Below are 12,138 nucleotides of genomic sequence, written 5' to 3'. Positions count from 1 at the left end.
TACCAAATTTCATAGTGATTGGTTAAGCCGTTAAGGCGTTATAAAGTAACATATAAACAAACTCACTGCAACATTTATAATATTAATAGTGAGAATGTAAGTTTTATCACATGTTATCCGTGTTACCACTTAACCTACTTGGGTAAATCCGTTACCCTAAGGTTATCATAAAAAGATTATCTTCAGCAATAGGACTGCCTTATTATATTTATCCTAATGTATTTATTTAGCACTTTATTGCACCAATATTATAGAATTTTGAAGGATTTTCAATATTCATAATGTGGGGGGAAGGGATAGTTAGTAATGGAGATATATCATCTTCATTGCATGCAATATACCCTATCAGATCGACCTCCTCGCGATTGCCCCTGGAAACCAACGTGGTTGATTTGTATCGAATTCATCGCGATGAGCTAACTGACCTGCTTTCATTCTCATATCTATCACCTCTCACTGGTGTCGCGCCAGCATATACCGATAGCGCAGGCGCAGTTACCATTCCATTATTCCATATACGGTATTCACCCATTAAAAAAATAAGTATAAAGTAGTAAAGGACCAAAGTAACCGACACAGCCCGAAGGACAAGCAAGATGAAGTGGCAATGGACTGGTCACATAGCTCGAAGAACTGACAACCGATGGGGAAGAAAATTTCTTGAGCGAACGTGTACGGGCAAACCCCCACTAGATGGAGTGACAACCTGAAATGCATTGTAGGGAGTCACTGGATGCAGGTGGATCAGGATCGTTCTTTATGACAGTCTATGGGGAAGATAGGTCTCCCCATAGACTATCCACTGCTGGACATAAGTGGACGGATAATGACTGAAGTGATGATAATGATAGTGTAGTACAAAAGGCGGTCTTATTGTTAAGCAGTCTCTTCCAGACAACCTTTGGATAGAAGGAATCACAGGTTTTTCTACTTGAATAAGCGCGTCTTTCAATATTAATAACAATAAAGTCTAGTCAGTCCTATTGCTAGCAATATATCCTATCGGCTCGACCTCCACGCGGTTTCCCTTGGAATCCGTCTGGAAACGAATCAACCATGGGTTGATTCTTGTGAAATTCGTCATGATGGGCCAATTGACCCACTTTATCTTCGCCTATTATCATTCACTGGTGCCCCACCAGCGTAAACCGATAGCGTAGGCGGGGTTACAGTTCTATTATCAGAAAAAAAAAACTACTTGTTCAACAATTAAGTAAATCCATAACCCTAAGGTTATCTTAATAAGGCTGCCTTATTATACTTATACTATTTTATATATATATTTATACTTATATTTATCAGTTGTAAGTATTATATATATATATATATATATATATATATATATATATATATATATATAATAAACTCAAAAATATGTAATTAATTTTAATAATTCTTTCACCTATGGAAGAATTATTAAATATATTATATGAATATGTAGCTTACATCAGTAACGACTAATATGAACTGTTTTTTATATTAAAAAAAAAGTGTAAAACCGAATCGGAACGCTAGTGTTGTGTAATGCAAATTAAAAAATATTAATTTATTTGATTATTGATATAAATAGTTTTATTTTTTCTTTTTTCATTTTAAGAGTTTGCTCTTATTGAGATTAAATTTAAATAATTACATACTATGTTCCATAATAAAAATCAACTTTAATAATGACGAAACTAACTATTTTTGTCCAAAAATTAAACTACTATATTTATTTTGATAAAACTCTTATGAGACCAATCTGTGAGCATATCTTTTCAAATTAAAAAAATACCTTCCAAATCAGATAGATAGATACTCTTTATTGTTTCCTCCAAAAGATTACAATAGTAAACTTATTATAAATATAAATAATTACAAGAAATAATCACAATGAGAAACAATGGGTGACCTTATCGCTAAGAGCGATCTCTTCCAGGCAACTTTTTGGATGGAGAGGAGTAATTATAAACAGTTTGATCGGAGGCACGATGAAATTCTATTATTTCTAAAATATAAAGATATGTAATAATGTAAAATATTGTAATCAGTTTATAACTAACAGAATTATGGTGTAACAAACATACCTCCTTCTTTTTAAAGTCGGTTAAAAAGAGCAATTTTTTCACCTATTGTTATAAAATATTTTTCTTGGATATTTTTTTTTTGCCGCAGCTGAAAATATTGTAATACAGATTAATGTTTTGGTAGTATCTACTTAATCGAACTACTTACTCTGTGTGTTTTTAACGATTAAATGATACACTTATTTGTTACTGCTTTAGTTATAGATAACTATTAGCGGTCAATGAACTTAAATCACATGTCATATAGATGTACTTTTTTTTATACGACTTAGAATGGCAAACAAGCTGACGGCCCACCAGATGAAAAGCTGAAACCGTCGCCCATAGACATGAGCAGTATCATGGACATAACAGAGTATACTGTTTCGCCAATGATACCCCCATGCGTTGCCATTTCTGAGGACTCAGTTGTTTATACCTCTGTACCCAATAAATTCACGCCATTCCTGAAGACTCGGTTGTTATTCCTCTAAATATTGACACGCCATCCAGAAGTTCCATGGGTCAACCTACTTTTGAAACCTACGTTTACGAAGCAACAAACGAAATGTTCGGATGTAGTTTTTTTTTGATTAAAAATGATACTATATTATACCATATCATACTATACCATATCAGCCGTTAACTGTCGACTGCTGTATATGCTTCCACCATAAGAGGGATTTTTCCAGTAGTTGCCACGCTTGGCAGGCGAGTTGGCAACCGCAGTTAGGCTTTGGTAATGTTTTAGCCCATCATCGATAAATTCATCAGGAATTAAACACCCGCATGATAGTTTATGCCAGGTAGAACATACGGCTAGGATAATATATACATACAAACATACATATATAATAAAATTATTAGTGAACGATTCTGTACATGGAATATATTTAAGCTAGCAATTTTTTTTAAATATTCTCCATTACTAACAATCCCTTTGCCTCCAGTTCGGATGTAGTTATCACAGTTGTTTCTGAAAGTCTAACATAAATAATGGTGTATTTTTATTGGTATATATATTTTCTTGTCTTTGATAGGACATCTAGAAGTGTTCTTTTCATGGGTCAATCTACTTCTAAAATCCACGCGTACGAAGAAGCGGGCAAAAGTCAGTAGTTAATAAGAATAAGGCGATAACAATGATTATAATAGACAAGCATAGCCGTAGCTAGGGCATTGAGGGGGCAATGCCCTACCTTAAATTGAAAGGTCCCAAAAAAAAATTTTTAATAGATGGTAATGGAATCGTAACACCGCCTGCGCGCGGGAAAGGGATTGTTAGTAATGACTCTTACGGCATCCACGGAAAAGGAAGGGATGGCCTATTCTATGTCGGGACCACATAGCAATGGAATTAGACTGTGGGGAAAGAGATTGTTAGTAAAGAGATCTAATAGCCCCATTGCTAGCAATATACTCTCTCAGGTCGACCTCCACGCTGTTCCCCCTGGAAACCTATCATAGTTAATTTTTGTCGAATTCATCATGGTGGGCCAACTGACTTGTATTCGTTCTCACCTATCATCTTCCACTGGTGCCTCGTCGGTGTATACCAATAACGCGGGCGGTGTTACCATTCCATTTTCACCCATTAAAAAAACCGCTTGCGCTAACGGTATACGCTGGCGGAGCACCAGTGAAGGGTAATAGATGAGAATGAAAACAGGCCAGTTAGCCCATCATGATAAATTCATCAGGAATTAACCATGATAGTTTCCAGGAGGAACCGCGAGGAGATCGATATACCTGGTTAGGTATATTGCTGTGGGATTCTTAGTCTCCATTGCTAACAATTCCTTTAATATAATATAATATTTCTTTATTATAGATTACTAAGATCCATTTTTGTTAATAACAATTGGCTTAAACTATGTTAGTAGAAAGAAATACAAAAAAAATAGACAGATTCGCTTTTTCGAAGTCACTTAATTATGGGCGTCTGCTCTACCAAAAAAATCTTTTGCCCTACCTTAAACTTGGATCTAGCTACGGCCCTGTAGACATCACACGACACGCATCATAACATGACCTTATTCTGCATTAGATAAATATTGATAGCACAAGTCAACAGTTACGATGACAGACATACAGACAGATTAATGACGTATGTAGTTTATATATAATTAATTAATGACTACAACTGTGTTACGATAGATACAGTTTATCACTTACCAATTATTAAGTAGTTTGTTTACATTGAAATATGTACTCTTTTGAGCATTTTTTTATATACAACTTAGAATGGCAAACAAGCTGACGGGCCACCTGATGGAAAGTGATAACCGTCGCCTATAGACATGAGCAGTACCATGGACATAACAGAGTATACTGTTTCGCCCATGATACTCCCCATGCGTTGCCATTCCTGAGGACTCAGGTGTTATTCCTCTGTACCCTGTAAATTCACGCCATATCCCACCCTTCAAACCGAAACACAGCCATGCAAACACAACTGCTTCACGGTAGAAACACGAATGAGACAGAGGTACCCAAGCTATCGAGTTTTGTACAAAGTCTCCCTCAGGTAAACATAAACATTGACTCGTTTTCAAAAAGAATAATCAAAATCGGCTTAGATTTGACGAAGATATGAAATAATATCATCAATGATTACCCACTGATAAACACAGGCTTCTAAATAAAATATAAAATCTGTGTTTATATTTTATAAAATATAAACACAGATTTTGCCAATACTTACTACGCTTGGCAAAATGATTTGGCAACCGCAGTTAGACTCTCGAAGATGTTTTAAAAAGGACGCCGCTGCCCATACTTCGACCATGTAAGCTTATTTAGTCGCCTCTTAAGACACCCATGGGAAAGGAGGGGGTGGCCCATTCTATGCTGGGTACACACGGCAAGAAGAACTTGTACTATGAATACTAGACAACTGGTATATATATATATATATACTTAAGTGTTTTTCTTCCTTGTTTTTTTTTTCTCAGATAACTACCAGCTGTCTGCCTTGTACAAGATTTGTGATGTAGAATCGTACAGCCATGGACTCACCAGAATTAGAACCATTGGAATGTAAGTATAAAATCATCATTGTCATTATCACCATCACAACAGCCTATTCCTTTCCACTGATGGACGACCCTTGCTAGTATTTTTAATGCAGGTGAAAATATAAATATACATCTTTCTTTATATAAATAGCTATCGGTATACACTGGCGGGGCACCAGTGAGAGATGATAGGTGAAAATGAAAGCAGGTCATTTAGCCTACTGTGATGAATTCAGCAAGACTTAAATGGATTGTTAATAATGGAGAGTTTAGACCCCATTGCTATCAATATACCCTAATCAAGTCGACCTCCACGCGGTTCCCCCTGGAAACCATCGTGCTAATTTGTCGTTGAATTCGTCACGATGGGCTAACTGACCTGCCTTTTCATTCCTCGGAATTACCGTTACATTATCGTCTATTAAAAAAAAAAACAAGGCAGATTACTAGAAAAGGAGACTATTAGACCCCATTACTAACAATATTTTAACCGCTGTTTAAAAATAAGTTTATAATTGACTCAACATCGTTTTATCCACAGCTGGGACACCACTACGTCCCGGACGGCCCCCAATCAGCCGGCACTGCAGTCGTATCGCCTCCCGCTCTTGCTACAAGGGACCAATCCGCCTCTGCAGACTGCTGGCGTTGCTCATCATGCTACCCAGTATATTTATATTCGTACCACTTTACCTACGGTTAGAATTTTGACATAATTTTTTTTTTATATTATTTTCAGCCGTTAACTGTCCACTGCTGAACATAAGCCTTCCCCTTAAGGGGAATTTTGCCAGTAGTTGCCACGCTTGGCAGGCGGGTTGGCAAACACAGTTAGGTTTTTACAGATATTTAAAGAGGAACGCTGCTGCCCATCCCTCGCCCTCCCTCAGTCGCCTCTTACGACACTCACGGGAATAGAAGTTTTCTTTAAATATAGAAAAAAACGTAGTAGGAGTGGCCTCTCCTATTCCAGAACCACACGGCATACAATGAGAATAGGATATATTACTTACTAACATTCCCCTCTCCGGGGGGAAAGGGATTGTTAGTAATGGAGACTGAGAATCCCATTGCTAGCAATATACCCAACCAGGTCGACCTCCTCGCGGTTCTCCCTGGAAACTATCATGATTGATTCCTGATGAATTCATCATGATGGACTAACTGGCCTGTTTTCATTCTCATCTATCAACCTTCACTGGTGCTCCGCCAGCGTATCCCGTTAGCACAGGCGGGGTTACCATACCATTTTCACACAATAAAAAAAAATTGACCTGCCTTATCATTCTCACCTATCATCCCTCACTGGTGTCCCGCTAGTGTATATCGTTAGCGCGGGCGGAGTTACCATTGCATTATCATAAAAAAAAACTAGTAAATAACGCCATACGGTGTTAAGTCCGCCATTTACACAATCTAGGTGTATTAAAGTATAATAAATAAATAAAAATAAATAAATTCCAAGAAATAACTGATTTATAGACCATCATAATTAATTATAATAATTTTGACTTAAATCTATTAGAATATTTAGTTCATATTCTACTTAATTTGGAATTAACTTCCAGCAGCAGTGCTTCCAAATCGATACAATATCGTAACCTTCAAGTGACTACCAACTGTCTTTGGTAGTTGGTAGTCACTTACCATGAAGTGAAACCCATGCACGTTTGCCCCGTTATATATAAAAAAAATTGTCCTTAGAACAAAGATTTTGCCATGATATCAACTTGAAATTTCATTTAGAGAAAAGGCCCCTCAGAATCGACCACATTTTCTCTTTACTTCTACCCTTCAAAGCTTATCTAGTAAATTCTAACCACCTACCGTTCAACTACGCATTTTATACAATGACAATATTATTTTAGACTATTCCATAACATTTATCAGCTTAAATTCAAGACTGTATTTGCCTATTTAATCCTAATGTCATGAAATAAATTGTACAAATTGAGACGTTATGCCGTACACGCTTCTGTTTTGTTATCTCGATTGTACCAAAATTGTTAAGTCGTCGAATTTAAACTCTATTATTTATTTTAATAACATTATCAAGAGATAGATACAGAAGTGCTGCGTTCTAAATAAAAATAATTGAAGAATTGTGTGAAGAAATCCGTTCTTCTCAGCTGAAATTGCATTACAAACTGGGCGGTAGATTTATAAAAACAATGATTATTCAAAAATGCTTTTTATTAAGTTAACTTCAATAAAAAATATTATTTATTAAAAAAAATGGTGTTTAAAAAACATAATTCGAAAATAATATGAAAAAGAATAATATCAAAAATTCAAATATCGTCATAGTCGTAGAATACTGACGGATCTGACGAATATTACATATAAAGATCCGTCGGTATTCTACGACTATGACGATATTTGTATGAAAAAAGCCGGCTAGCCAATCTGTCAACAACACTAGCCATATCCCGTCTTCGCCCGCGTAAATCAGTATATACTCATAAGTATAAATAAATGCGTGTAGCCTCCCGGCATAGAATAGGCCACCTCATTCTTTCCCGTGGATGTCGTAGGAGACGACTAAGAGAAGGCGTGGGATGGACAGCAGCGTTCTTGTTAGAACACCTCTAAAGTCCGACTGCGCTTACCAGTCCGCCTACCAAACGTGGCAACTACTGGCAAGGGGGAGGCTTATGTTCAGCAGTGGACAGTTAAAGGCTGACATGACGAAATATAAGTCCTATATAGTAAGTTGAGATATAACCTATCCATGTACGAAATGTCCTTCAAATCCGCTCAGTAGTTCTTGCATGAAAGAGTAACAACCTTTTATTTAGGATTTTTTTTCGTGAACAATATTTCTAAATATGATTTCTGATTTTTTCTTTTACAGGTACCGAGTATTTTCAGGCCAAATGTATCCAATGAGTATGACAGACATGAGGCTAATTGACAGCAAGATATCGACAACTTGGTGTCAGGTAGGTCCGCCATCCTATCTAGAAATTTCTAAAATTTTCACCATAACAAATAATGCCATGAATCAGCCACTTTTTATCATCACACCGCTCGCCAATCGACAGGGAATCCATCCTCACATGCTTGAGCCTGAATCGTCACGTACATTACGGTTTCAGAGACATTTTCTCCCGCGAATACTCAGGCTGTGGAATGAGCTCCCTACCGAGGCTTCCCCTAGAGACTGGGGTTCTTAAAAAAGGTTATATTCATGTGTCGTCAAGGTTGGCAACGCGCCTATAACATGACATCTAAGAGGCGACTAAGTAAGGACGAGGGATGCGCAGCAGCGTTCTTCTTAAAACATCTCCAAACTGCGGTTGCCAATCTGCCTGCTAAGCATGACAACTATTGCCAACACTCCCCAATAAGAAGCCCAGCAGTGGACAGTTAAAAGCTGATATAATGATGTATATAAATGTGAAAGTGAGTTTGTATGTTTGTTACCACTTATGGTTTTACCAACTTATGCAACCGTCAAATAATTATAAACAAAATTATTTCATTATTATTATGTCATTAATTATCCACTGCTTAACATAGGCCTTCCCTATAAGCGGATTTTAACAGCAGTTGCCACATTTGGCAGGCGGGTTGGCAACCGCAGTTGAGCTTTGCTGTTATTTTAAGAGGCTCGCTGTTGCCCATACCTCGACTATTAAGTTCCCTAAATCACCTCTTACGACACCCACATAGAAGTATACATTTACTTACTGTACAGAGTAGACAAGAATTTATTGTCCCGGGCAAACAAAATATCCCGGTCACACGAACGAAGTCGTGGATAAAAACTAGTAAAACTATAAAACAATTCATAATTGGTACCATTTATTGGATCTCCAAACTAACACAATGTAAAGGAACAAGCATTATCTTCAAACATTTTACTTATCTTTACTGCCATATTTATTGTACTCTATTTTTTATCCAAGCATTTACAACTATTATAGTTATAATTTACAAATATTTACAATTTTAAATATTTACACTGCATTATATTAGACTACTGCCTGTCAGACGTGGAAAATTATTAAGAAAACATTTGTACTGTGACTCCGCAAAAAACGGAAATTTTACATACTTTTTTTTTAACTATTTAGAATGGCAAAACAAGCTAACGGCCCATCTGATAGAAAGTGATAACCGTCGCCTATATACATGAGCAATACCATAGACATAACAGAGTATACTGTTTCGCCCATGATACCCCCCATGCGTTGCCATTCCTGACGACTCAGGTGTTATTCCTCCATACCCAGTAAATTCACGCCATATCCCACCCTTCAAACCGAAATACTAAATTATACTTTTCTTGTAATGTTTTTGTTTCCTCTTTGGCTTTCTTTAATGTATTCTGTAAATCAAATAAAACGTTTGGTGGTATTGGCGATGTTCTTGCCTTATTCATGGTTGAGTTTATAATATATTTTCTTGATTTGTTATTTATGCATTGTATAACTCCTCTTACCATTCTATGATCCGTATTAAAATTTAGTTTATTTAGTACTTCAATATTTTCAAATATATGTTTTTCATTTGTAAGTATGAAGTCAATTTCATTTTTATCTCTGCCGTTTGGTGCTAGCCATGTCCACTTTCTAGATTTACGTTTTTTGAAGAAACTGTTCATTATTTTAAGATTGTGAGCAAAAGAAAAGTCTACGAGTCTTTGTCCATTATCGTTTCTGTCGCCACTGCTGTAATCTCCTAAAACAAATTCATCTTTGTTTGATTTGCTACCAACTTTAGCATTGAAATCTCTCATGATGATTATGTTCTTTTTCTTGTTTTGCATCAAGTCAGTCATATCCCTGTAAAATTTATCCTTCGCAATTTTTGTATCTTTCTCTCCTGGTGCATGTACTTGAATAATCGACCAATGTTGTTTAGATTCTGTTAGATATATATTGAGTAAGGCAATTCTATCTGATATTCCTTGGAAACTTATTATTTTATCTTTTAAGTATTTATTTACTAGGAATCCCATTCCGTATATACCTTTTTGTTTACCATAAAAATAGAAAATGTATTTTTCGTATTCTCTAATCTCTTCTCCTATTCTTCTTACTTCACAAAGACCAATGATATCCCATTTTATACGTGTTGTGGCTTCTTCCAATTCTTCTAGTCTGCTGTCCGACATAAGCGTTCTAACGTTTAAAGTTGCAATGTGTATCTTGTTGTAGTTTCTATTTTTATATAGGAATGTATTTCTTTGGGGGGGTAGTGGTCGTCCAACCCCAAGGGGACCAGCCGGATTGGGGTTGTTCTGTCTCTGGTTGCTAGTTTTTAGTTGCTACTTATTATTATTATTATTCCATAAATAAATAAGAGTAACCTATTAAATAATTTTATCTCTCTAATACTGTGTTAGCAAACGCGCGACCGATATCTACTTATCTGGAAGTGTTTATCGTATAGTTAGTGTTATAGACGGTAATATATTTATTTATATACTTGGACGATAAAATATGTACAGAAATACAAGAAAGTTACAAACTTAGTATAGTCATTTTCTTTTTTTATACAATTTAGAATGGCAAACAAGCTGACGGCCCACCTGATGAAAAGTGGTAACCGTCGCATATAAACGTAAAAAGTATCATGGATATAACTGAGTATATTGTGTCACTCATGATACCCTTCATGTGTTGCTATTCCTGAGGACCAGAATATTATGCCACTCTACCCTGTAATTTCATTGGCTCATCCCCCCCCCCCTTAAATCGAAATAAATCTATTCAAGCACAACTGCTTCATGATAGAAATACGAATGGGACAGAGGTACCCCAATGGATAAGTTTTATGCAGTCCTCATTTTTAACAAACAATATATTGGCTGATTATTGTAACGGGTGATATAAATACTTATACTAACTAACATTTACCCTCTCTAAGACTGTCAGGTTGACCTCCACGCAGTTCCCCCTGGAAACGATCTTGTGTAAATATTGTTGAATTTGTTACGATGAACCAGCTGATCTGCTTCCATCAAATTCAAGTCATCGGTATTCAAATAGACTTGTTTACAAGCACTTTTAAATCGTCAATTCGATCACCCTTCACTGGTGCTCCGCCAGCGTATCCCGTTAGCGCAAGCGGGGTTACCATACCATTTTCACACATAAAAAAAAACACCATTCCTAGACAGTTATGTTCGGGAATTAAAAACACAGCGCCAAGTTTAATAAACAATATTTATACGTACAATAGTTATAAATAAAAACATGTTATGATTCATATATAACAGAAACATGTATCATATATATATATATATATATATATATATATATATATATATATATATATATATATATATATATATATATATATATATATATATATATATATATATATATATATATATATATATATATATATATATATATTTACATTAATGGCAAATAATAATTTTCCATTTCACATTTAAAAATCCCCTTACCCTGTTGATTTTTTTACACTTGCAACATTAAAAAAATGGCGCGCTGTATTTAGCTTTTAATAAAAATATGTCAGCCAAATATCACCTTTGGCTAACTGAATTTTAGATTGCTTTTAATAGTGTCGATTCTCTATTATGAATTATACGATATATGATGTTAAGGATATACGGATTATGCGACACATAAATGTTTTTTTTTTTTGTATATTTTATATAATTAATAATTTATATACCCAATGATGGTGAAACATAGCGCACTACATTTCCACGATATCACTTATAACTATACCTATGTTTATGCAAATAAATGATTGATTGTTTTTTTTATACCACTGAAGTGGCAAACAAGCATACGGCCCACCTGCTGGTAAGCGGTTACCGTAGCCTATGAACACCTGCAATACCAGCGGTATTACGCACGCGTTGCCGACCCTGAAGAAACTTCTTTAACCCCCTTTTGAAGAACCCCATGCTGTAGTCTCTTGGGAAAATCTCGGCAAGGAGCTCATTCCATAACCTGAGTGTTCGTGGGAGAAAACATCTCTGAAACCGCGTTATACGCGACCATTTAGGCTGTAGGGTATGAAGATGAACTCCCTGTCGATGGCGAGCCGTACGATGGTAGAAAACAGCCGTGGGCATCATATTGAATAGT

General features: G+C 35.9%; 1 protein-coding gene across 2 annotated transcripts in view; it reads left to right on the top strand.

Annotated features, from left to right (window-relative positions):
- LOC113510992 (uncharacterized) overlaps positions 1-12,138 on the top strand; it is a 35,397-nt gene that overhangs the window by 2,470 nt on the left and 20,789 nt on the right. Inside the window, exons 2-4 of one of the 2 annotated variants that reach the window (XM_052902109.1) lie at positions 5,000-5,084; positions 5,604-5,760; positions 7,917-8,004. In XM_052902109.1, coding sequence (XP_052758069.1) covers positions 5,054-5,084; positions 5,604-5,760; positions 7,917-8,004 — 276 coding nt within the window. In that variant the 5' untranslated portion in view covers positions 5,000-5,053. Of the gene's footprint in view, positions 1-4,999; positions 5,085-5,603; positions 5,761-7,077; positions 7,217-7,916; positions 8,005-12,138 lie in introns of those variants that run through there. The other variant, XM_052902110.1, reaches the window with a different exon arrangement.

This window comes from Galleria mellonella, unplaced genomic scaffold (assembly GCF_026898425.1).
Source record: "Galleria mellonella isolate WM207_F2 unplaced genomic scaffold, CSIRO_AGI_GalMel_v1 utg87, whole genome shotgun sequence".
Classification (NCBI taxonomy): domain Eukaryota; kingdom Metazoa; phylum Arthropoda; class Insecta; order Lepidoptera; family Pyralidae; genus Galleria; species Galleria mellonella.
Note: the sequence above shows the minus strand (reverse complement) of the source record. Positions and strands in the feature narration are given on the sequence as shown.